This window comes from Microtus ochrogaster, chromosome 15, assembly GCF_000317375.1.
Source record: "Microtus ochrogaster isolate Prairie Vole_2 chromosome 15, MicOch1.0, whole genome shotgun sequence".
Taxonomy (NCBI): Eukaryota; Metazoa; Chordata; class Mammalia; order Rodentia; family Cricetidae; genus Microtus; species Microtus ochrogaster.
In genome coordinates this window covers 26,937,665-26,962,240 of record NC_022017.1, presented here as the reverse complement: position 1 = coordinate 26,962,240, position 24,576 = coordinate 26,937,665, and the positions used below count along the sequence as shown (strand labels likewise).

At 47.1% G+C, this 24,576-nt stretch overlaps 1 protein-coding gene across 2 annotated transcripts in view; it reads left to right on the top strand.

Moving 5' to 3' along the window:
• Positions 1 to 23,042: 23,042 nt before the first annotated feature.
• Pnpla3 (patatin like phospholipase domain containing 3) overlaps positions 23,043 to 24,576 on the top strand; it is a 20,307-nt gene continuing 18,773 nt past the window's right edge. The window contains exon 1 of one of the 2 annotated variants that reach the window (XM_005354425.3): positions 23,043 to 23,312. In XM_005354425.3, the coding sequence (XP_005354482.1) occupies positions 23,126 to 23,312 (187 nt within the window). In that variant the 5' untranslated portion in view covers positions 23,043 to 23,125. Of the gene's footprint in view, positions 23,313 to 23,412; positions 23,582 to 24,576 lie in introns of those variants that run through there. The other variant, XM_026782800.1, reaches the window with a different exon arrangement.

Below are 24,576 nucleotides of genomic sequence, written 5' to 3'. Positions count from 1 at the left end.
AGAGGCTGTTGGGCCAGAACAACAACTTTGCAGATGATTCCCTGTGGGGCAGAAGAAGAGACATAGGGGTGATGAGATTCTATGATGACAGAGTTCAGGCTTCCCTCCCTCCCAAAGTTCCCTCTCCTGTGTGACGGTGACATCCCACATGAAGATGGGAAGTGACTGTGTTCTTTGTCTTTTTGTGGGAAGGGTAGCAGGTTCAGACGAATGGGGGACCTCTGCAGGAAGCTGCTGCCAATTCAAGCAAGGCACAGAGGGGCCCTGTATGGATTTAAATGAGAAACGGCCCCCACAGTCTCAGGCTTTTGAGTACTTGGTTCCTGGTTGGTGGCAAGTGTGGCCTTGCTGGAGGAACTGTGTCACGGTGGTGGTGTGGGGGGGGGGGACGACATGGGAGACGACACCATGACACAGGACTTACAGTTCACTCTCTCTGCTTCTCACTTTTGTTTGGCCCAAGATGTGATATATTTATTTTCAGGGCAGGGTTTCTCTGTATAGCCATGACTGTCCAGGAACTCCTGTAGACCAGGATAGCCTCATTCCTGTTGTCATGCCTCCTGGCCAAGAGAGACTTTTATCCCTTTAAAACCACTCGCCTAAATAAACCCTTTTGGTTCTATAAGTTTCCTTGGTGACTGTGTTTTATCACAGCAACAGCAAGGTCACTAATTCAGACCTGGATTCTGAAGACTCTCCAAGGGTGGTCAACACGTCTGGCTTTGCCCTTTGCGGTGTCTTGATGTGAACTCCAGAAGACTGGGCTGAAAGCCACAATGCACTCATTTGTGCTAAACGTTCGGCTCAGGTCCCTGAAATCAGGTGTTCATTTGTAAACTGTTTATCTGATTAAAGAAATTAGCAGCACAAATGTCCTGAACAGACCAGTTCCAGATAGCACGATAACGGAGTTTTCCACCTTAATCCTTACACAAAACAGCTAATTCTGTGTTAACCAATCAGGTATTTTTTCTATTTTTCTGTCTCCTCACCTTGTAGGATAAATGACTTTCTTTTCTCTTTTTCTTGTCTTTTTGGAGACAGAGTCTTTGTAGCTTAGGTTGGCCTGCAGCTCCCTGGGTAGGCAAGGATGACCTTTTTTTAAAAAATTTTTTAAGTTTTATTTATCTGCTATGTATACAGTATTCTGCTTGCACGTATGCCTGCAGGCCTGAAGAGGGCACCAGATCTTATTATAGATGGTTGTGAGCCACCATGTGGTTGCTGGGAATCGAACTCAGGACCTCTGGAAGAGCAGCCAGTGCTCTTAACCACTGAGCCATCTCTCCAGCCCTGGCAAGGATGACCTTTAACTACTGATCCCTACAGCCACCTGTTTCCGTCTCCTGAGTGCCAGGAGAGCAGGTGCACACCATCATGCCTGGTTAAGGTGGCACTGGGGAAGGAGCCCAGGGCTAGGCATGCACTCTGTCAACTAAGCGACCAGGTTGACCCCCAGCCTCCTTGAGTCCAGAGTCTCATTCTGTAGCCTAGAATGACCTCAAACTCATGATCCTCTTGCCTGGATCATGACCAGCTGCTAAGTGACTTTGAAATAACCAGCCCATTCTGCTTTCAAGTCCTTTCCCATCTATTAAATCGGTCCCTTCTGCTTGGCTCCTTAGAACACTCATTCTAATTTACAGAGTCATTGCCCAACTCCAGAACAGAAAATGGAGCCAATTAAGATTGCTAAACTATGTTGCTGCAATTCTGACCTTTGACAACAGCAAGGAGACATCTGCGGATCCTGTCACGGACTGGCCTGCAAGGACCTGCTGATGCTGTTGATTGCTGAAGGAAATACTAAATTCTCATCAGAGGTGGTATAAGCGGCAGTGTTACAGTCCCCTTGAATTCCATCCACTGGCTCCTGATCTTCCTAACTACAAAGAAGGGCAGATCCTTCTCCTGTTTAAACACTTCATTACAGTGGAGAAAATACAAAGCTAGAATCCTTGCCTGTTCCTCTTGGGCCCTTGGGCATCTTGCCAAAGGCTTCTCTTTTCCACACTGGCTTCTAGCCCCAGGAGCCTTTGTCCATGCTTCTGACTGGCCATGTTAGCGTCTAGGCGGCTTTGTTTTGGTGGGGGCAATCGTGGAAGAAGAGGAGGCTTTAAATGCCTATTAATGCTCCTTCAGAGTTATTTTATGCGTCTGGAAACATCGCTTATGGGTAGATCACTTGTCCATAGTGTACATGGCCCCAGGTTTGATCCTCACTACTTAAAAAAAAAATTGTATTGCTTCAGATAAAGCACCCAGGAGAAACGAGCCAAAAATCACTGAGTGACTCCTATCAGGAAACAAGCCTTTACAAAGGCAAGTTCATCGCTCAGGGACGTTGTCAGCAACCCTTTCCTGCACATGAGATGCGTGACCTCCGACTGGTCATGCCCTTGATGACTTTGTATGCCTGCGTGTGTGTCAGTTTCCCCCCAAGGGGAGGAGAGGGAATGAAGAGATGGTTCAGTGAGTATGTGAAGTTACCTGGCGTGAGAAGGAACCACAAAACACGCAACAAACCCACTTAGGAGTATATTAGAGGGAGCATGTACAGGCCTGGAGAATCCGTGTGCAGAGAGAGAGAGAGAGAGAGAGAGAGAAAATGGCGTGTCCAGCTTTTTAAAAGCTGCCTAGCACCTGTGCACAGGGGGTTGTTGTGACTATCTCATACACAGATGATGGGGCTCATGCATACGAACAAGGGCTTATCTGAGTTATACGTGGATGTGACCACACATGCTCACACGTGGATCACGTGGGGCCCTTTAACATTCAGGCACTTATGCCTGAGAGCTTCTCTGTACATGCATGGCTCTAGAACCTGGAAGTGCAGCCTTATTTGTGGCTGAATAATTACATTCCACCCTTTTGTATATTATAAAAAATTTGGGAGTTTGGGGGTCTTAATAGGTGGGAATGGGGTGATGTAGGGTCTCTCGTGACTGCTTCATGCTGATTTTGTGGGTGTCTGGAGACTGCTTTCTGCAGATTTTGTGGGCATCAGGGAGTTGAGATGCTTGACCACATCTTGGGGTGGCTGATTACTATTGTGTTTTTCCAGACTCTGTGGAACTGGTTGGCTGGCAGCTTGGACCTTGAAAGATGCTGGAAAGGAAGATAATTATGTCTGGAAAAAATTTTAGATCCCTTTGATTAAGGGAGGAGAGTCCCAAGATGGAATATTGAGGGGGGTTCTTTTGGGGAGGGTGGAGGAGGGAATTTTTTAGGGGTTCCTGAGACCAGAAATGATAAGGGAAGAATTAAATGATTCTTATTCTGGGCAAGTCTGATCTATTTAGATAGGTCCAATTGGCTCCCTGGAGCTTAATGGAAAAGAAATGTTTGAAAAGAAATAGATTTTAGACATGTTAAAACCTTATGATTACGATGATATAGTGTTGGAATAGAAGACTGGAAAGGAAGGAGGAACAGAAGGGGGAATTATTGGAAAGAGAAATTATTCGACCCCTTAATGTTTTACCTGAAGCAAATCTTCAGACACTTGTTCTCTTTAGCATCATGGTATCACCTTAACATCCAGGAGACACTGCTGCAGTCAGTGATAAACCTGTTATATTAAAGTCTGTTTTGCTCGTGCTCTCTCACCTTCTGCTCCTGATTTGGACCTTGGGACTTCAGTCCGGTGCTCCAATTTGGGTCTCTGTCTCTGTCTGCTTTCATCGCCCGATGAAAGTTAATCTCCAGGAGGATGACTATATGTCTTTCTTTGGGTTCACCTCCTTATTTAGCTTCTCTAGGATCACAAATTATAGGCTCCATGTCCTTTATTTATGGCTAGAAACAGGCGGCGGGGAGGAGGCAGAAATCTTTAATAAATAAATTAATTAATTAATTAAATTTAAAAACACACAAAACCAAACAAAAAATAAATAAAGTCTGTTTTGGGGGCTGGAGAGATGGCTCAGTGGTTAAGAGCACTGCTCTTCCAAAGGTCCTGAGTTCAATTCCCAGCAACCACATGGTGGCTCACAACCACCTGTAATGAGGTCTGGTGCCCTCTTCTGGCCTGCAGACATACACACAGACAGAATATTGTATACATAATAAATAAATATTTAAAAAAAAGAAGACATTTAATGGAAAAAAAATAAAGTCTGTTTTGTGAATTTTTTGGAGTTTGGGGCTGCAAACTCGTTATTGTTTCTTACCACCTGGACTTTTGACAGTCTTTGTACCTCCGGCTCTACATTTAATGATGGTCCCTGTAATAACAGCTGAGTGGTTACCTGGAATTTTAAACATGATGTTGGAGATCTAGAGAAGTTGGTAAAGTGTACAGGAGAAAGAGGAAGAGGGAGAGTATATGGAGTTTTTGGCACAGGAGAGTTGAGTACAATGATGAAAGTTTTATTTTTCTGGAGCTGGAGAAAAAGTGGCTGATCTTGGTGTCGTCTGGAACTTAAGGGAGCAGGGCCCTGTTTGAGTTACCGTATATGAGGGAGTATCTTGAACTGGAAGGGTAAAAGGTGTAAGGTGGGACAGGTGAATCCAATGAGGAAGTCCCTCCAGCTTGGCAGCTGTGGGGGTTACAAGAATTACTTTAAATGGGCCCTGCCATTTAGGGGAGTGTGGTGAAGGGTGTTGGTCTGGGGGAGAGAATAGTCCCTGATCCCCTATTTTAGTCAGCAGTAGGCATGAATTAGCACACGGTTGAGGTAATGAGTAGTCAGTAAAGTCCCATAATAGGGAGCGAAGATGGGATAACAGTGGAGTAAGCAGGTGATCAGGAAGGGGAGAGGTCTTAGGTGAGAGTCCAGCAGTTAAAACCGGCCGCCCATACATGGGTTCAAAGGGAGAGATGGAAATGGGTTTTGGGGGAGAGCCCTGAGCCTAAGAAGAGCCAGAGTCAAAAGTTTTACCCAGTCGAGGTGAAGTTCCTTTGACATCTTAACAAGAACATTTTTTAAGGGATGGTTAGGTCATTCTCCCTTCCCTGAAGACTGAGGGTGGTATGGGATATGAATATGCCAGGGAATGTTAAGAGCCTTAGACAAAGTTTGAGAAATCTGGGAAGTAAACTCTGGGCCATTATCCAACTGAAAAGAGGCTGAGATTCCAAACCAGGGACCGATTTCTCAGAGAAGAACATCGGAAACTGTCTGGGCCCTCTTGTTAGTGGTGGGAAACGCTTTAATCCACCCAGACATGGTGTCCACCAAAACCAGAAGATATTTAACTCTTCTGACTGTGGGCATATAAGTAAAATCAAGCTGCCAGTCAGTTCCTGGAAGGGAGCCCGTGTCCTGGTGGACGGGGAAAGGGAAGCTACAATATTTAGTCTTGGGATCTGACTTTTACCAGATTTTACAAGAGGCAGTGATAGCTTTTAAGAACTCTAAGTCCTTGGGGGTGGGTTGGAGGGTAAGCCTTGACAAAATGAAACAGAGCTTTGCTATTAGGATGAAAGAGATGATGGACAGAATTTAGCAGGTGTCGGGGTATGTCTGTGAGAATGTGGGCTGTACTATATGAACCCCCTGAGGTGACTGAGGTAGGTTTGGGCTCTGGAATGCTGCTGTTTTAGCTGCTTGGTCAACCCAGTTATTTCCCTTGGAAATAATGGAGCTGTTGGTCTGGTGAGATCAACAGTGAATAATTCCTATAGCTTTGGGGAGATGGGAGGCTTTTAACAAGTCCATAATGTAACCTGAATTAGTTATAGATCCTCCTTTTGTCATAAGAAGCCCACACTCTTTCCAGATAACTGCGTGGAACAGGAGGATATGAAAGGCATATTTGGAGTCTATGTAAACATTTAAAGATTGTCCCTTCTTTTCATCTGTGAGGACCTTGGAACCCTGCAAGAGACCCTACTCTCATGTTGAGGGAACTGGAGAGAATCTTCTGGCGATGGATGGAGACAGAGACAGAGACCCACATCGGAGCACTGGACTGAGTTCCCAAGGTCCAGTTGAAGAGTGGAAGGAGGGAGAATACAAACAAGAAAGTCAGGACCACGAGGGGTTGGTTCACCCACTGAGTCAGTGTGCCTGAGTTAATGGGAGCTCACCAACTCTAGCTGGACTGGGAATGAACAAACATGGGATCCAACTGGACCCTCTGAATGTGGTTGACAATTGGGACAGACCGAGGAGCCAATGATAATGGCACTGGGATTTGTCTCTACTGTATGTACTGGCTTTTGGGGATCCTATTCTCTTTGGATGCATACCTTCCTAAGACTGGATGTAGGGGGGAGGGCCTTGGACTTTCCACAGGGCAGGATGCCTTACCCTCTCTTAGGACTGGAGGGGGTGGGGGAAGGGGTGGGGGGAGCAGGAGGGAAGTGGGAGAAGGGGAGGAAGTGGGGATTTTGATTGGTATTATTTATAAAGTAATTTAAAAAACAAAAAATAAAGATTGTCCCTTTGCTAACTAGAAGGAACTGGTAAGGACTATTAACAGCCTGCTGATTAGTGGTGTGGGCAGGGAGTGCCTGTGCCTCCACTACCCCAGTATCTGACACTATGGCATAGTCTGCTCTATGGGTCCCTTCACATAAAAAGGAGCTGCCATCTGTGTACCAGGTATAAGTGGCCTGGGACAGTTTGCCCTCCTGTATATGTGAGGGATGGGGCAGTAAATCCTCTAAGGTTTCTATTCAAGAATGAGATGGGGAATAATTAATGTTAGGTTGAGGTAGGAGATTTGAGATATTAAGGGGTGGGCAGTGTTGGAAAGTGAGTGTGGCATCTTCTACTAGTGCCACCTGGAGGGAAAGAACTCGGGAAGGGGGTAAGGTTTGTAAGCCTTTGTAAGTTAAGGGATGGGACAGATTGTGGTGGGAGAAGACAGTGGTGGGTGACCCAAAGTTTAGTTTCTTTGACTCACGAATAAGAAGCTCAGCAGCCACTAAAGCACATATGCAGGGTGCCCAGCCCTCAGTGGTGAGGTCCATCTTCTTTGACAGGTATGCTACAGGTGCAGAGGAAGGTCCCAATTGATGTCCTATGACCCCAAGGACATATCCCTCCTTCTCTATTACATAGAGGGAGAAAGGATGAGTTAAATCTGGGAGATAAAGAGCTGGGGCCAGAATAAGGGCTTGTTGGAGTCTCTGGAAGGGTTTAATAATGGGATGGAGAGGGAGCTCATACAGAGAGCGGAGAGCTGCCTCATATAAGGGGTGGACAAGGAGAGAAAAAGAGGATATCCAGGAACGCAGGAAGCCAGCTATTCCTAGGAACGATAAAACCTCTTCTTTTGTAGAAGAAGCTGCAAGGGACTGAATTAGCTTTTTTCTGTCTAGGGCAATAGTTTTTTGGGTTGGGGTAATAGTTAATCCCACGTAAATGACCTGAGAGGTAGACAGTTTGGCCTTAGAAGGTGAGATTCAGTAGCCCAATTGGACAGAAAATTAAAAAGAGCAGAGGTATCAGTTTTGCTGATCTCCAAGTGTCACGTCTCTACCTCGACCCGCAAGGAATGGCGCGCCCACCAGAGCTCTTCTCACTGCAGTTTATTCCAGGACTTTTTACACTTCTCTCTCTCTTCCCCTCTCTCTCCTTCCTCTCTCCTTTTTTCCTCTCTCTCCTTCCCTCTCCTCTCTCTGGGCAAACCTCTCCCAGCCCTTAAGTAGGCATGGGCTGCCAATCCCGAACTGCCAGGTGGGCACTGCCCATAGGCCCACGCATATGCAAACAGCTGATGATCATTGCGTGATCAGGCATAGGTCAGGCCTTAGCCATCTCAGGAGTTGATTATACATCTCCATCAGTTGTGATTCCACGCAGCTTGCTACATCCAAGAATGGACTGTAAAGTAAAAATATTATCTATATACTATATAAGTTTAGATTTAGGGAGAGACAGAGTAGATCAGAAACTAAAGCCTGACCAAACAGGTGTGGGCTGTCCCAGAATCCCTGGGGAAGGATAGTCCAGGTGATGTGGAGGTGAGTGTCAGGGTCAGTCTAGATGAAGGCAGAGATGTTTTGAGATTGAAAGCTGAGAGGAATGGAGAAAAAAGCATCCCTGAGATCTAGAACTGAGAAGTGGGAGGTTCCTGGAGGGACAGTGGGAAGAAGTGTGTAAGGGTTAGTCACTACAGGATGAAGAGGGACCACTACAGAGCTAATGAGCCAGAGGTCTTGAACCAGGCAATAGGTTCCTTTAGGTTTTTTAACAGCAAGTATAGGGGTGTTAAAGGGAGAAGAGGTGGGGCTAAGTAGATTTTTTTCTTAAAATGTTGGAGATAATAGGCTTAAGTCCCCTAAGGCTCTGGAGAGAGTGGGGGTACGGAGCTTGGGTAATGTACTTAGTAGGATCTTGTAATTGGATAACAATGGGGGAATGGTGTTTAGCAACAGAGGGGCTTTGTGCGTCCAAGACTTGGGGATTTACCCGAGAAGCTGGTAGAGTTTTCCTCTACACATTGGGGCTGGGAGGTTGGGGGGCTAGAGGAAGGAGGAGGGGAGCTGCTGGTGAGTGTGGGGTAAGGTGAATGGAAGGAGCAAATGGAATGGAAGCTCCTACTTTTGCTAAAAAAAAATCTCTTCCCATAAGAGATACTGGGCAAGTTGGCCTGACTAAAAATGAGTGAGTGAGATAAATACCCCTAAACACACAGTTAAGTGGTGGGGTCTGCTGAGGTAGCACCCACTCAACGACCTCCTGCAATTCCGATTCCAGGGGATCTGAAGCCTCTGGTCTCCATGGCACTCACACACACACATCAACATGATATAGCTAAAAAAAGAGAAGCCTTTCTATTTATTTCAGGGAGATAGTATTTGAGAATTATTCCAGTGACCCCTTAGGGTAGTAAGTGGCAACTCCCTTCCTGGCTATGCTCCCTGAGGTGGGCAAGATACCATGTTCTTACAACATTCGTTAGCTTACTTGTAAGATTCACTAGATTACTGCCATAGTAATCTGCTGAGATATACATTCCAAAGGTTTTTTTTTTTTTGAGACAGGCTTTTTCTGTAGCTTTGGAACCTGTCCTGGAACTAGCTCTTGTAGGCCAGGCTGGCCTTGAACTCACAGAGATCTACCTGCCTCTGCCTCCTGAGTACTGGGATTAAAGGTGTGCGCCACCATCACCTGGCTCCATTCCAAAGATTTTAACTAACAGGCACAAAGATGCACCAAGAATGTTAGAAACTGGCATCTGAGGTACTAGGGATATAACTCAGTTGGTAGAACACCTGCCTAGCACTCATGAAGCCCTGGTCTGAACCCCAGCCCCATTTAAACTGGGAACAAATGGCTCAAAAGAGCCCTCAACTTTCCTGACATGTTACAGATCCCCAAAATAGTTCAGTAGAATTCCAGATTTGCTAAAAAGATCTTCCCAACTGGCAAATTCTGTTCTCCAAGTGGCATAATTGATAGATGATGGGTTTGTCCCTTAAAGACATGATCACTCTAGGAAAGCAGATTTCATAGACTGAAGAACTCAAGCCATGTTTCCTCCTAGAGCTAACAGGCCCCTTCTGAAAGAATTAAAATCCACATGGGTCTTTGTAGGAGGAAAAAAAATAAAGAAGTCCTAAGCACGTCTCTGAGAAGCTTTAGCTGCAGGAATGGTAGTGTGTCCCTCCATCTCTGTAGTCCATGTCTGGGAATCACAGTCAGGTTCCCAGTGTCTTCAACAAGACGCTCTCTCCTCTGCTGCCGGTTGCTATGTCTCACTGTTTAACAGGGATGGCCCAATATTGCTCAAACACTGAAAGGCAAAGTCAGCCACCATATGGCAACTCCCCGAAGTGGTTCAAAAGAACCCCAAATTTCTTCAGAGAGCCAGAAGGCAAACAGGAAAGCAAAGCCTGGGGTGCTCCAGCTGGAGAGACACTTGCCAAGGACCCAATTTTCTGGAGAATTGGAAATAGAGTTGAAACTCATCATCCTGCCTACCAGGAAAGTAAAGGCTGTTGAGGCCCATGGAAGCAGGGATAGGAAAATGTCGCTGGAGAAAACTGACCCCAGAAGCTACTGGGAATTTCCCAGCATTCTCTGTATCCGGAGTCAGCTCACTTGGCGTGGCAGGCAATCCCAAAATGTATCTTTTGTCCCTTTATGGTCACTTTGCTATTGAACTTGAGGGTCATGGCCTGTCCCCTAATCCAGGTTCAGTCACCCATCCTCCGTAGGAGAATTAAAAGACCCAAATTAATAGTGGAGTGAGGTTATTTATTCCATGTCTGCAGTAGAAAGGGGAACAAGGTCCAGAGCACACTCACCAAGTCTGTCTTGGGGTCCTGGAGTGAGGTTAAAGTTTAAATGAGAGCCGGAAGTTTTCACGTTAAGCAGTTCCAGTCACGGTGTGGCCCCGTGTCACCGGCCCATCCTTGTCTGGGCTTCAGTCTCGCCCAGCAAGGCTGTTGTTAGAAGCCTGTGAGAACTTTTCTGGAAACAGTGTTCCCCTCTGGCTGCGGTTGTTTTCTTCCCCCAGTACAAGATGCCTAGACAAATCCCCATTTCTTTGGGGTCCACTGTTTCCAAAGTCAGATAGTCCAATTGAGAGATACGAGTGCCCTTGTAGAATGTCTTCCTTTCTGGCAGGCCAGTGTTAGGATACACAAGGTAAAGAGAGTGGGAAAGAACAAGTAGACACCGTGGAGACATTCCCATGGTGTGTGTGTGTGTGTGTGTGTGTGTGTGTGTGTGTGTGTGTGTGTGAAGGGAAGAGCCTCAGTGTTTTATCCCCTCCTGAAAGACTGATTTTAAAAGGTTCAAGAGGTCATATGGTCTTCCCAGGACTGTGGCTCTGAGATACTGGTGCTTAGACACTTGTCTGGGAGTTTGAATGCAATGTGCCCCCCAATAGTTCATATGTTGGAAATTTGATCCCCAGCTGGTAAATCCAATCACTGAGAAGTGACTGGACCCTGATTTAACCTTTGGGTGGCTTCCAGAAATGATGATATTATTGGAAGGTGAAGCCTTCTTCACTGGAGGTCACTGAAGGTGCAAACCGGCAAAGGTCTACACTGTCTCCCAACACTTCCCACACACACCTCTCACCTCTCACCCTGCTTCCAGGCGGAAAGGAGGTTGAGGTGAGCAGCTTTCTCCACCCTGCCCTGCAGCCTTGGTGTTCTGTGTTAGCACAGGTCCAGAGAGCTGGAGCCAGTGGGCCACCATGGGCTGTGATCTTGGAGCCCAGGAACCAAATAAACCCTTCTCCTTTTGTTTCCCTTGGGTGTTTGTTGAAACAATGAAAATCCAATTAACACCACATGTGAGGCCTTAACTTTGGCCTTTTACATTGTTTTTTTAAAAATATTTATTATGTATACAATATTCTGTCTGTGTGTATGCCCGCAGGCCAGAAGAGGGCACCAAACCTCATTACAGATGGTTGTGAGCCACCATGTGGTTGCTGGGAATTGAACTCAGAACCTCTGGAAGAGCGGGCAATGCCCTTAACCTCTGAGTCATCTCTCCAGCCCTGGCCTTTTACATTGTAAAGAAGGAAGGGAGGAAGGGAGGGAGAGGAGAGAGAGAGGGAGGGAGGGAAAGGGAAGAGAGAAGAGAAAGAAAGAAGGGGAAAAGGAGGAGAAGGTGGTGAGGAGACAGAAGGGAGGGCAGGGAGGGGAGAGACCATTTGAGCCAAAGTGCTGGGGTGGGACTCCAGCAGAAGGTGTTGGAGTAGAGAAAGAAGCATGAGGAGGATCCCAGAATGGAAGAGCCCAGGCCTGATTGCAGATGTTAATCCCACAGCTGGAAGGAGAAAGACCACAAATCACAGCCAAGTTAATTAAAGCAAGCTTTTTAATTTGTTTACGTGGGCCGTCTCTCCTTAAGTCAGGGTTCAAGAGATCAGCTTTGGACATTGGGGAAACAAGACTTTTGATAGCTCAGGAGTAGGGGGTTTCTACTTGGGTTACAGGAAAAGAAGTTATGGCTGCAAGGCGGTCATAACAGCTTTTAAAATAAAGGCATGGTTGCCAGTTCTCAGAACAGGCAGTACAGAACCATTTGTAGCTAAGGTTACAGGTGGGGCATAGTCCAATCCTTGAGAAACAGAGATTTAACCATAAACAGGAATGAGCCTTGTTTGTCTTTACCATGAGATGACTTTCAGGTACAAGATGGAGGCAGGCTGGTTCATTGCAGGCTGGACACACAGGGAGCTAGGGGGCAGGCAAGAGGTACAGGTTCCATTTTGTTTGAACGTATTGACCTTTAGGCACCCTGATACATGCAGAAAAATGAGGCTGGGCCCTTGGTGCTATCAGATGGAGACAAGCCTTGTTCTGTGTCTAAACATAGAGAAGCTCTTGCTAGCACAGCTTCTGTGAGTCCTGAACCTGCAGGTGACTCTTGTCACATTACGAATGTGAATGGGGCTTGGGATACAGACCTTGGCCACCAGAAGCCACATCTCCTGGTTGGCCAAAGGGCACACTGTCTGTGTGGTGGTAGAGTATTGGTCACTGTTTAAACACATTTAAACTGCTTCAGATGCCAGAGACCGCAAGTCTGAGGCTGCCCATCACAGTCACCTCATGAGGAGGGACCAATCGCTCCCCTCCAGCACTGGGAGCTCCTGGGCACCAGCTGAGTCCTTTGAAGCTGGCCCTCAGGGTCAACACCGGCCAGACCTCACATGCACTGTGGTTCATACTGCTTGCTTTACATGTTATCGTTTTTAACCTTGCATGTACAACGGGGACTGGGGTTCAAATGCCACCGTATGTGTGGAGGTCAAAGGACTATCTGAGCAAGTCAGCTCTCTCCTCCTACCACATGAGTCCTAGGGACGAATAGGTTGTCAAGCTTAGTGGCAACTCCGTTCACTTTACCTGCTGAACTGGCCTACTGGCCCCACTCTGCTTCCTTTTCGCTTGTGTTTATTCTTCCCCCTGACAACCCTGAAGCTCTCCACATAGAGGGCTTAGGATGTTGGTTCCTCTTCCTTCCCCACACGAGCCACACTGAACGCATTCCTTCCTTGCCTTGTCTTCTGTCTCTCAAGGTGGCAGGTGTCTGCATCTGATGTTCTGGGACCCTCAGAGTCAGGCCTCCAGGCTAGAAACCTGACGACATCCTGAAGGGGCTAAAAGAAGTAGACAAAGCAGGGCAGAGAGGAGTCCATTGTCACTGGCCACAGAAGGATTCTGATCACAAGCAGTGTGGCCTGTTTCACAGTGGGCCCGTCCATCAGACTTCTCCATGGCTCAGCAGGGAAGAAGCCTGCCAGGTGGCCACATTCCTGGACAATCTCTTCTCTCTCCCAGTGCTCTAGGATTTGCAGTTCTGACCCCGAAGACTCAGAAGACTAGATGGAAAATAAGGGGGTGTCCTTGGTCTTGTTTGGCGGATGGGAAGGCCAAGTTTAGGAGGATCACAGCCCCAGGGAGCTTCCCTGAGGGGTGAGGATTTGAGGCCCAGGTGGTGTAGAAGTTCCTGTTATTTGTGTGTTGCTTTCATTAGTTGAATAAAGAAACTGCCTTGACCTTTTGATAGGGCAGAACTTAGATAGGCGGAGAGGACAGAACAGAATGCTGGGAAGAAGGGCAGTGAGGCAGATGCCATGAAGCTCCTGCCAAAGATGGATGTAGGTTAGAATCTTTCCCTGTAAGCCACGATTTCGTGGTGATACACAGATTATTAGAAATGGGTTAAATCAAGATGTGAAAGTTAGCCAATACGAGGCTAGAAATAATGGGCCAGGCAGTGTTTAAATGAATACAGTTTCTGTGTGGTTATTTCTGGGGTTAAGCTGGCTGGGCAGCCGGAACCAAAGGGCCCGCACTCCTATCAACACCCAGGTGTAGAAAGAAGAGTTGGAGTGGGCCACACACAGAGCAAGCACATGTGCTCCACCCACACAGTGGAATATTATTCAATCTTTAAAAGGCAGGACATGTAGCCGGGCACTGGAGGCACACCCCTTTAATCCCAGCATTTGGGAGGCAGAGGCAGGTGGATCTCTGTGAGTCTGAGGCCAGCCTGGTCTACAGAGTGAGTTCTAGGACAGTCAAGGCTGCACAGAAAAAGCCTGTCTTGAAAAAAACAATAAATTAAAAAATAAAAATCAGTAAAAGGAGACCGGACATGATGAGGGAAGGCGGTGTATAGAAGGACAGTCATGAAGGAAGAACAAGCTAATTGTTTTTCTCGTTTCAGTTTCATCACAGGTTTTTATTTGGTTGGTTAGCTTTCGTGGCAATATTTGACTTCAGCTTTCTAAGTACTGAAGTAGCATGAACCACCTTTGCACTGTAAAAGAAGACATGTGTTAGTCCTCTGAGGCGGTGACTGTGAAAGCTGCGCTTTCTTTAGAATTCCACTGACCAGTAGTGCAGCAGGAACGAGACACACTCAGTCACTGAATACATTTATTGAATTGACCCATTCAGAAAAAGTGATCTTTAAAAAAAGCCTGAGTCAGGCGTGGTGGCACATGCTTTTAGTCCTAGTGCTTGGGAGGCAGAGGCAGGTGGCTCTCTATGAGTTTGAAGTCAGCCTGGTTTACAAAGCGAGTTCCAGGACAGCCAGAGCTGTTATACAGAGAAACTTTGTCTCAAAAGAAAGGAAGGAAAGAAGAAAGGAAGGAAGGATGGAGGGAGGGAGGATGGAGGGAGGAAGGGAGGGAAAAAAAGAAGAAAGGCAAGAAAGAAAAAGAAAAGAAATAAATAAAAGTCTGTTCTTGCCAGGTATAATGGTTCATGCCTTTAATTCCAACACTTGGGAGGCAGAGACAGGCATAACTCTGAGAGTGAGGCCAGACTGGCCCAGACAGCCAGGGTTACACAGAGAAACCCTGTCTTGAAAAAAAAATCAAACAAACAAACAAAAAAGTTTGTTCTTGGAGGATGGATTTTGTAACTTTAAATCCCCTACCACCTTTTAAAAAGGTAGACATATATAAGTATATATGTGTGTATATACATACAAATTATATACAATATATATACACATATACATGTACATATATATCACTCTGTGTCTCAACTATATAGAGAATATCTTAATATATAGCATATATATTTCATATCTGTAGAGAGAATATCTTACATATAGTATATATGAAGATATAGGAATATCTTAATATATAGTACATAAAGTATGAGAGAGACATAAAGAAAGACAGACAGAGAGACAGACTCTGTGTGTACCCAAAAGGACAGAAGCAGGCAGAAGATACCCTGGAGCTGGAGTTACAGGTGGTTGTGAGCCACCTGATGTGGGTGTGGAAACCGAATTTGAATCCTCTGGGGGAACAAGGGCTCTTAACAGTTGCACGATCTCTCTAGCCCCTAAAGTATGGTATCATCGTTGGTTGTGGATGTTGGAAATGGCAAGCTGGTGGTCGAAGGGGCGAATAGACTCCTGAAAGTTGTCCTGTGACGTCCACACTTGAGATGTGGCCCATGTGTGTCTGCATTCACACACACATATCAGCCACACCCCAACAATAATAAATCTGGTGATGACAATGATGAAGGCCTGTTCTCTCTCACTCCAGCTCTCGGGGGATGGAGGTGAGAGGATCAGGAATCTAAGGTCAATCCTCAGTTACATAGAGAGTTCGAAGCTAGACTGGGCTACCTGAGAGTCTGTCTAAACAAAAGGGAGGACGTTGTACACTGCACACAGCTCAGGCCATCATGCTGAACAAGCCAATCAGACACACACATGTGAGCCCACCGGCACAAGTGGCCTGCTAGGGCGGGTTCTTCTGTAGTAAGAACAGTGACTCTTGACCCTGGCTGGCCTGGGATGACTCCTCTGCCAACACAGCAGTTGGCTGCCCTGAGAGAATGTACTAAGGCAAACAATTCTGCCTTGATGGTGTGTGAGTGAACATTATCTGTCCAGCACTGGCTGATCAATCTCTTATCCACACAAACACAGAATGGTCACCAACGGACACATCACACTGAATCCCATCAAAGCCACTGAAGGGAAATCGGAAGCTTGCAACACACCGGCAGATGACTTAGTCCTTCACCTGGATGAAGGAGGGCTGCTAAATCCTGGGGTAAGGCAGCATCCACCCACCCTGCATGCAGAGTGGGTGTCAAGGACGGACTGGTGATGAGCTTAATTTTGTACATCACTCTCTCTATGGTTGGAGCTCTGTATTTGGAGCTCTCTCTTCTGCCAGAACCTGCTGGGTACCTTGGCAGCCAGTGTGGGAACAGTTCGGGACTGGTTGGTAAAGTCAACCAATCTGACCAGCTGAGGGCTAAGTGAGGTCAGCAGACTTGTTTCAGTTCATCTTCTGGTTTAGGGAAGCCTCAGGGCCCCTGAGAGCTGTTTCACCCTCTCTTGGCTGTTCTGTTGTTTTGTTTTTTGAGACAGAGTTTGCTCTGTGTAACCCTGGCTGTCTTGGAACTTGCTCTGTATCGGGAGATGAGTACCAGCGTCAGTACTCTCTCAGGGTTCAGAACAGGACTTGTACAACCAGTGAAAACTGACTTGGGAAGGGGATCTGAGGGATAAAACAAACTGATTGGCATAGGCATGTTTTTCCTGCATGTTTCTTTATATTTGGGGGGAAGCTAGAAGAAGGGAAAAGAAGCAGCAGCACCATAGGGGCATTAGATATAAGGTATAAGGGTAAGGGATAAGAGGTAAGGGTAAAAAAGGGTAAGGGATAAGGCATAAGGCGTAACGGTTAAAAAAAAAGTGATCTCCACAAAGCTTTCAGTTTATACAGGCATACAGACAAGTTAGCAATTCCTTAGGCAGTAACAATAGTATCAAGCATGCATTTACACAGAGTCACGAGAGCCGGTGGATCTGACAAGGAGGTGTTTTACATCTCAGAGGGGGCATGGCTGCAGCTGGGAACACAGCCCCCTGCTGTTGGTAGCTTTATTAACCTGAGGGCTTGATTTTTCATTAGCATCGAGCTGGTTGAGTAAGGAATATCTTCTGGGGACCTTGCTTTTGATCCAGCAGGGTGCCCAGGTGAGAATTTTTCTTTCTGAAGCTAGTTTTAGTAACTCAGGCCTTTTTTTTCTGTATAAAGAGTTAATTTCCTGGGCTACCTTGAAAGCAAGGTAAAGGGTAATACAGAATATTAGTAGCCTGGTTAGTCAGAGCAGACCAGTAAATTACACCTTCCTGAGTCTGCTATTAGAGCAGACATATTACCTCCTTTCTTATCAGTGACTATCAACAAGAAAGAAAGTCTGTGGGGGACTGATTTTCTGTAGATTTTGGCTATGAGAAAAGGACTTGACTGAATCCTTTTCCCACCACGGCTTCATGCTGTAGGGGAGGTAACAAGTTGTTCTACAGGAAAAATCAGTTTATACACCGCTGGGATACTATAGAAGGGAGAAATACCTTGATTTCACAAGATTTCTACAGAATTGACAGTGACTTATCCAAAAGGACAGCTGTCTGCAAAAAAACGGGTTACTCCAAGTGGTATACACTTCCTGTGGATAGTCCGATAGATCTGTCAGCTGTCCACTTACTGTATAATACTGTGGGCTCACCACAGCTCTGTAGACCAGGCTGGCCTCAAACTCACAGAGGTCCACCTGCCTCTGCTTCCCAAGTGCTGGGATTAAAGGTGTGCGCCATCATGCCCGGGCATCTTAGCTATTCTGTAACCTACGTTTCATGAGTTTGATAAGTAGTGTTTAAGATTGAAATGGGCCTAGAGAGAAGCCTCAGCTGTTAAGTCCTCCGGCTGTTCCTTTCTCAGCATCCACAGGGTGACTCACAATTGTCTAAAACTCTAGCCGCAGGGGGTCCAACACCTTCTTCTGGCCTCCGCAGGCAAAACACTCACAGGCATAAACGAAAACACCAAAACATTGGAATGGAGTGAAGAACTCCTCATGGGCAAGACTGCAGTTACCAAGCAAGATCAAGAGAAAGCAGGGAAACTGAGGAACTGGCAGATTGGTCGCTATTCAATAATCTCTGCCATTGTGGAAAGACAGCCAATATCTGTCTAAGTTCATGTCACAGTAGTCTACAGCAGTGAAGCAGGTCAGTCAGATTCGTGGGAATCCGACTGCAGAGTGATGGTTGGTGTTGGGGGGGGGGAGTGGTGGAGAATGGATTGCTGGTAGGGACAGAGCCAATGCATGAAGCGGAAAGAGTGCTGGGGAGGGAAGGAATGTGGGTGATGGCTGTGCCAGAATGGACCCACGGGAACCGAGATCTACATTCAGGAAAGGTTAAAAGGGGACAAAGGAGTGAATGGCTGCCAGGGCCGGTGACAAAGTTCACGGAGCAGGTGAGGGGGTGAGACAAAGTGGACCAATGGCTGGACTTCCATACTGAGGCATCACTGGGGGCCTGAAGAAGTTGGGGAAGGTGTGTGGAGACAAGCAGCCAATCTGAAAATGAACTGTGCGGAGGACATGGGCCGCCGGCTCAGGTCACAGTTGCCCTGGCTTACCCATCCATCCCAACACACTTCTATCCCATTTTTGCCGTGGGTTGAGTCAAGCCTGCCTCCCACTAGCAGAAAAATCTCCCTGGGATGATCCAGACATCTAGCAAGCTGGCAGGTAACTGATAGCCTCCAGGCAGCCAGGTCCTGGGTGCAGGGTTAGGAAACTGGGTGAAGGATGCTGGCATTCCTGTATCCGGCAGGGCTGAGTGGGGCAGCGTTGTCCTCAGGAGCCTCTCATCACCACCTGGACCCTGTGTGGTCAGAGCAAGCCGTTCACTGTATATTTCCAGTCCCAATAACACGAAATTCAGCATCTGCCTTCCTCCCTCTGAAGGTGTGTACAGCATACAGCGCTTCTCATCTCCCTCCTTCCGTTTTACACTGGTGAAGAGTAAACCCAGGGCTCATGTGCCATACCACTGAGGGATACCCTCAGCACACAGTCAGTTCTGATTTCCCCTGATGAAAATTAGCCAATTCCAAATCAATACACAGTTACATTTCTGCAAACCTCTTGTTACAAACCTCCTTTGATACAACTTTTTTTTCCTGTTCCTTTTGCATTCTCTCTCCTTTAAATATGTTTTTCTGTTTTTGTTTGTTGACAGGGTATCATGAAGTGCCCAGGTAGTTGAAGATGACCTTGAACTTTTGATTTCTCCACCCACTTAAATGCATTCTTTCTGTAAGAAACACCCCAGGATCCCTGATCCAGGGAACCCTAGGCAGAGTTTCAGATATGGAACAATTCACTTGTAACAGTCAAAACACTTAAAAGAATGTCCCCAGTGTGAGAACAAGACAGTTACCAGGCCAGAAGGACACTGTTTATAGCCAGAGAACCAAACAAGAAGGTTTGTTATTTGTCTTCATCCAGAGATGGATGTATGTGTTGAAAAGCTCACATTCATACTCATCTTTGTGCATGTACACAGATAACTCACAAGTGATGGCTTGTGAATTATAATTGAACTTTAGCAAATAGGCAATAAAATAAAATGCAAAATCCATGACTACTAAAGGAGTCACAGTGACTTTGTTTGCTTCCGAGCTGTTCTCAATCTCTGGGCCAGTGGGTTGGGTATCTCCTGCTGGGTGATATTAAACCCTGTTAGGATCTCTTGGAGACATGCGATAGGCTAAAAATCTACCCCTGACATTCGCAAGGCCCTGAGCATGGCCGTCAGCTATCCCAGATGTCTGGACTGAAGGATTCCTGGAGGCAGGAAAAATCCAGAAAGTGCCTTCATCTCTTGTCGGCTCCTTGTCCAGTGGCTGTGACAAACAACCTAAGGACAGAAAGGTTTGTTCTGATTGTTTATTACATTGTGTGTGGGAGGCGGAGGAAGAGAACACAATGGACAACTAGCCAGAGCCATTCCTCGTCTTCCTCTGAACGGTCCTAGCATGGAAAGCAGGTCACCATCCTTGGCAGTAAGCCTCCTTATCTGTTGAGCCGTCTTGCTGGCAAGGACTTGCTTATTTCAGCAGTCTGAGGTATTCATCTCTGTGGTAAGGCAGGGCAGAGAGAGCAGGAAGCAGCCGATGGCATTGAATACAACCAGGAAACAGAGAGAGCTGCATGCTGGTCCTCAGTTGCCTTCCTCCTTTGCAATTTGGATCTTAAGAAAGACACTCCGGGACACCGTAGGATGGTGGCACCCACATTTGGTCTTGGTTGTCCCTCCGTAGGTAAATGGAAACTCCTCCCAGACACGGTCAGAGGAATGGCACCTAGGTGGTTTCAAATCTATGCAAGTTGAAGATCAAGGTTAACCGCCATAGTCATCTGAAAGTTTGTATGAAAATAGTGTTGTTGTTTTGTTTGCTTGTTTGTTTAAGTCTCTCCGATAAGCTACACAAACTCTTTGTTTTGTTTTATTTTCTTTTATGATTTTTCGAGACAGAGTTTCTCTGTGTAGCCCTGACTGTCCTGCAACTTGCTCTGTAGACCAGGCTGGCCTCGGACTCACAGGTAACTCAAACTTTTATTTTTAAAAGATATGCTTATTTTTAATTTGTGTTTGTGCGAGTCTGCACAAGTATATATTCACGTGCATAATGGAGCCCTGGGAGGCCAGAAGAGGGTGTTGGATTCCCTGGAACGGGAATTAGAATGGTTGTAAATTGCCATGAGGGTGCTGGGAACTGAACCTCTGTCCCCTGCAAGAGCAGTAAGTGCTCTTAACAGTTGAAGCATCTCTGTAGCCTCCCCAAAAGTGAAGTTTAAGCATAAATTATTTAATGTGACTGAATATTAAAATCTTAATTGTTTTTATCAAAATAAAAGTCTGCTCAAGCCTATCGTGTCTTCTCTTTCCTAGGCATTTGGCTTTTAATAGTGAAGTGTAATTACTTCATGGACTCAAAGGCAATATGAACTGCTCTACAGAAAAGAACACCCAGCTCTTGCCAGTCAATCCCACAGTGTATTTTGAGTTAAACACCAGAGCAGTGGGGAAGTAGATGCCTTTTGTTTTGGGAAAGAATCCTTCATTATTCAAGCTTGAACAGACTCTCTGTTATCATGGGGATCTGACATCCTATCCTGCAGAGGTGTGTGTGTGTGTGTGTGTGTGTGTGTGTGTGTGTGACGGGGGGGAGGGTGGTGGAGAGAAAGAGAGTCCAGCAGGGCACAGCCACAGGCCCTCTTACCATGGGCAGAGTTGTCGCTTGCTTGTTTGAGTGAACAGATGGTGAAATATGGAGAAACTCCCTAAGGCCAGAATGAGGAGCTCAGCTCAGGAGATGAGTCAGCTTGCGCAAGGGCCAGAGGAGAAGTATGGGCGTAAGGCAGACCCAGAGACTGGGATGGGGACAGAGGGTGCTCCTAGCAGGATGCTAGCAGCTGTCTTCACACTTAGCCTCACAGTGAACCACACACATCTGCTTTTCCTCCCCAGGACTGGGAAGCAGACCAAAGCTCTGCGTGGTTAAAGGATGCTCATCAGGTGTGAGGCAGAGCACTCCTCTGTGTCAGCACACAAGGATGTAAGGGCCAAGAGGGCAGCCAGTGGCCAACAGGCCCTTACATTTTTCTACAAGTTAGAAAGGAGATCAAAAGAGGGATGTGAACCAAAAGGACACATGAGTCACGAGAAAGGATGCAAAGCTATGTTTTTTTCTAGTTTCAACTCTGTCAAAGTTTCCCCCTCTCCATAATGGACATGGGACTTCAACTCTCTGGGTACTGGAGTACCAAAGAACCATTTTTGCATTGCAAAAGAGTCCAGCCTGTGTTCTTCCTTTGAGCAGTGACTGAAGGGGGATATCTTTTTAATCCCACTGACCATCAGGGCAGTAGGAATTAGATACCACTAATCACTGAATACATTTGTTGTGTTGACCCACTTCAAAAAAGTATTCTTAAAAGAAATTTGTTCTGTGGAGTGAGGGGTTTTAGAACTTAAACATTCCCTCTTTTTCCTTCTGCTTAACATTGTATCAAATTATCCTACTATAGGGCTGGAGAGATGGCTCAGTGGTTAAGAGCACATGCTGCTCCTCCGGAGGACCTGGGTTCCAGTCCCACCATCCGCATAGTGGTTCATGACTGTAACTCCAGTTCCAGGGGCTCCAATGCCCTTTGCCATGGGCACCAGACATGAATGCAGCCAATGGGTACACAGAAAATATTAAAAATAAAATTTAAATAATAGAGTAATATGCACATTGTATTGCTATACATAAAATAAGACAAAATATGGCTTTTAGAATCTTAAACCAACTGGTCAAAGATACTTTGTGTCATAAGCCTGAACAGGCACAGTCAGGACCAGAAATCATCTGGCTTCTAGTTCCCCCAACTCTTGCCTTTATTGACACCTGCCAATCTCGGTGTTTATTTTGAAGTGACACCTGACATGGAAACTGGAGGCCCTGCCAGGTGGTGCCATCCTGTTATCCTAGTTACCTAGGAGGCTGAGGCACGAGGGGCAGAAGTTGAAGTCCAGGCTGGGGTACAGACTGAATTGAAAGCCAACCGAATAACCGAAGGAAACAGCATGTCCTAAGGGAAAAAAGGCTGGGCTTGTAGTGGGTAGAGAGCATTTGCCTAGCATGCAGGAGGCCCCTGGTTCAGCTCCTAGTACTGTAAAGTTAAACAAGGACTGGAGAGATGGTTCGGTGTTTTAGAGCACAAGTACTCTAACTGGAGTTCAATTCCAAGCACCCATCTGATGGCTCACAACTGTCTGTAACTCCAGTTCCAGGGGCTCTAAGATCCTCTTCTGGCTTCCGTGGACACTGCATACCCGTGGTGCACAGACATGCATGCAAGCAGAATACTCAGGCACATGGGGGAGGGGGACCCCTTAGTATCTTTTTAACAAAGAAAGAAAATCTCCTACCTCTCTCTATGAATTGAAAACGTACAGAAAGCAAAATAAATAACTTCAGAAACAGAAAACCTGCGAGAAAATAAAGGAAACAATAATTCCTTTTTAGATAGTGCCATCTCCCTTGTAATAAAGGAAAGGAGAGAGTGTCCCGGGCATGCCACTCAGGACCTTAAAGAAAGAATGAAAAGAACCCCTTCTGTCCAGCAAGCACCCAAGCCTAGGGTTTGGGAAAGCCCAAGAGGGCGGGGGCGGAGCAGGAGTCCTGTAAGCCCATTGGGCCTCCCTCTGGCTTATTTGCATGGTCTGAGTGGGGCGGGGCTTCGGGTGATGTCATCCGAAGACTGCCCGAGTTGCTGCCGCTCCCTAGGCTCAGAGCTGCAAACAGGGAGCGGAGCTGAAGCTGAGCTGCAGCGCCACCCTGAGCGCCGAGCACCATGTACGACCCAGAGCGCGGCTGGAGCCTGTCGTTCGCCGGCTGCGGTTTCCTGGGCTTCTACCACGTCGGGGCCACGCTGTGTCTGAGCGAGCGGGCCCCGCACCTCCTCCGCGATGCACGCACCTTCTTCGGTTGCTCGGCCGGTGCACTGCACGTGGTCACCTTCTTATGCAGTCTCCCTCTTGGTGCGTTCACGGCCACCACCCAGGCCCCGTGCGGGGTGGGGCCCTCCACCTGGGGAATAGGTGACACCTTCCGGGGAACCTGTCCAGATAGCTCTCATCCTTCCCGGTGCCGTGGAGCCCAGCGTGGGATTTCCGAGGGTGGGAGGCAGAGGGCGCGCTATGCATCGGAGACGTTTGAGCATCTTCTTCCAGCTCCGGTGCCCTGGTTTGAAATGGGTCCTGCACCGGGGTCCTGCCAGCTGGGCCATCCCGGATCAGGAGAAAACAAGGTGCAGGTATCAATGTAGGGGGCGGGGTCCTCTGGTCCTGTCATCAGGGCCGCGAAGGGTTTGTTCTGTGTGTCTCTGGCTAAGGTACCATGGTGGGTGCTGCCAGGGGAACAGAAGGTACCCAGACTTGAACACCTTTGGTGGCAGTTCAGCCCTCTGGTCGTCTTGAGAGGTGGCTGCTAGGGATGGGGTGCGTGGCTTAGGAAAGTGTTTGGAATCCTCCCTAGAGATTGGAATGGATTCCCAGACAGACCCAGTTCCACCCTCTTCGGTCTTCACTGACCTGGGCCAAGCCGCCCCTCCCAAATCGATGTCACCAGCAGTGACATTCTGGGCTTTTGAATCTTGGCCTAATTAAACATTTGTCCACGCACGCCTCCACCGCAAGAGAAGGTGAGTTTACTTCTCTCACCCCCCAAACTATTAGAAGGCAATGCCCTTCCCAGTGTCACAGCTGGATGCTTTTGAGGTTGTGGGCAGGGCCTGGCTAAGTGCTCCCCCGGGGGGGGGGGACTGCTGACACCCAAAGGTCCCCAGGCAACATGATAATGCCCCTTATCAACCCTCATTGATCCAGACCTCTTTAACGCTTTACTCTTTGTTCAGCTGGCCACAGGCAGCCGGGAGTGACTTTGGCAGGCACACAAAAGCCCCTGCTGGTGTGCGGAGCACTGTCATTGGATAGAATCAGTGAGCAGACCCTGAGCTGATGGGACTCAGGGATTAGAAGACAAGCGTGTCTGGCTCTGTGCCTGCTTGCTGTCTTCCCCAGTGAGGGAGGGAGACAGGAGCAAAGGTCAGAGAGTGGCCTCTGGGAAGGCTTGACCAGCCTAATGGCCATTGCACTGGGCTTCAGCACTGACCAAAGGCATATCTTACACGGAGGCCTCTGGACCCCTGTATGAGTGGATGATTATTGAGACAAGGTTTAAATGCATTGACCCCAGGAATCTATTTTTTTTTTAGTTTTTATTTTTTTGGTTTTTCGAGACAGG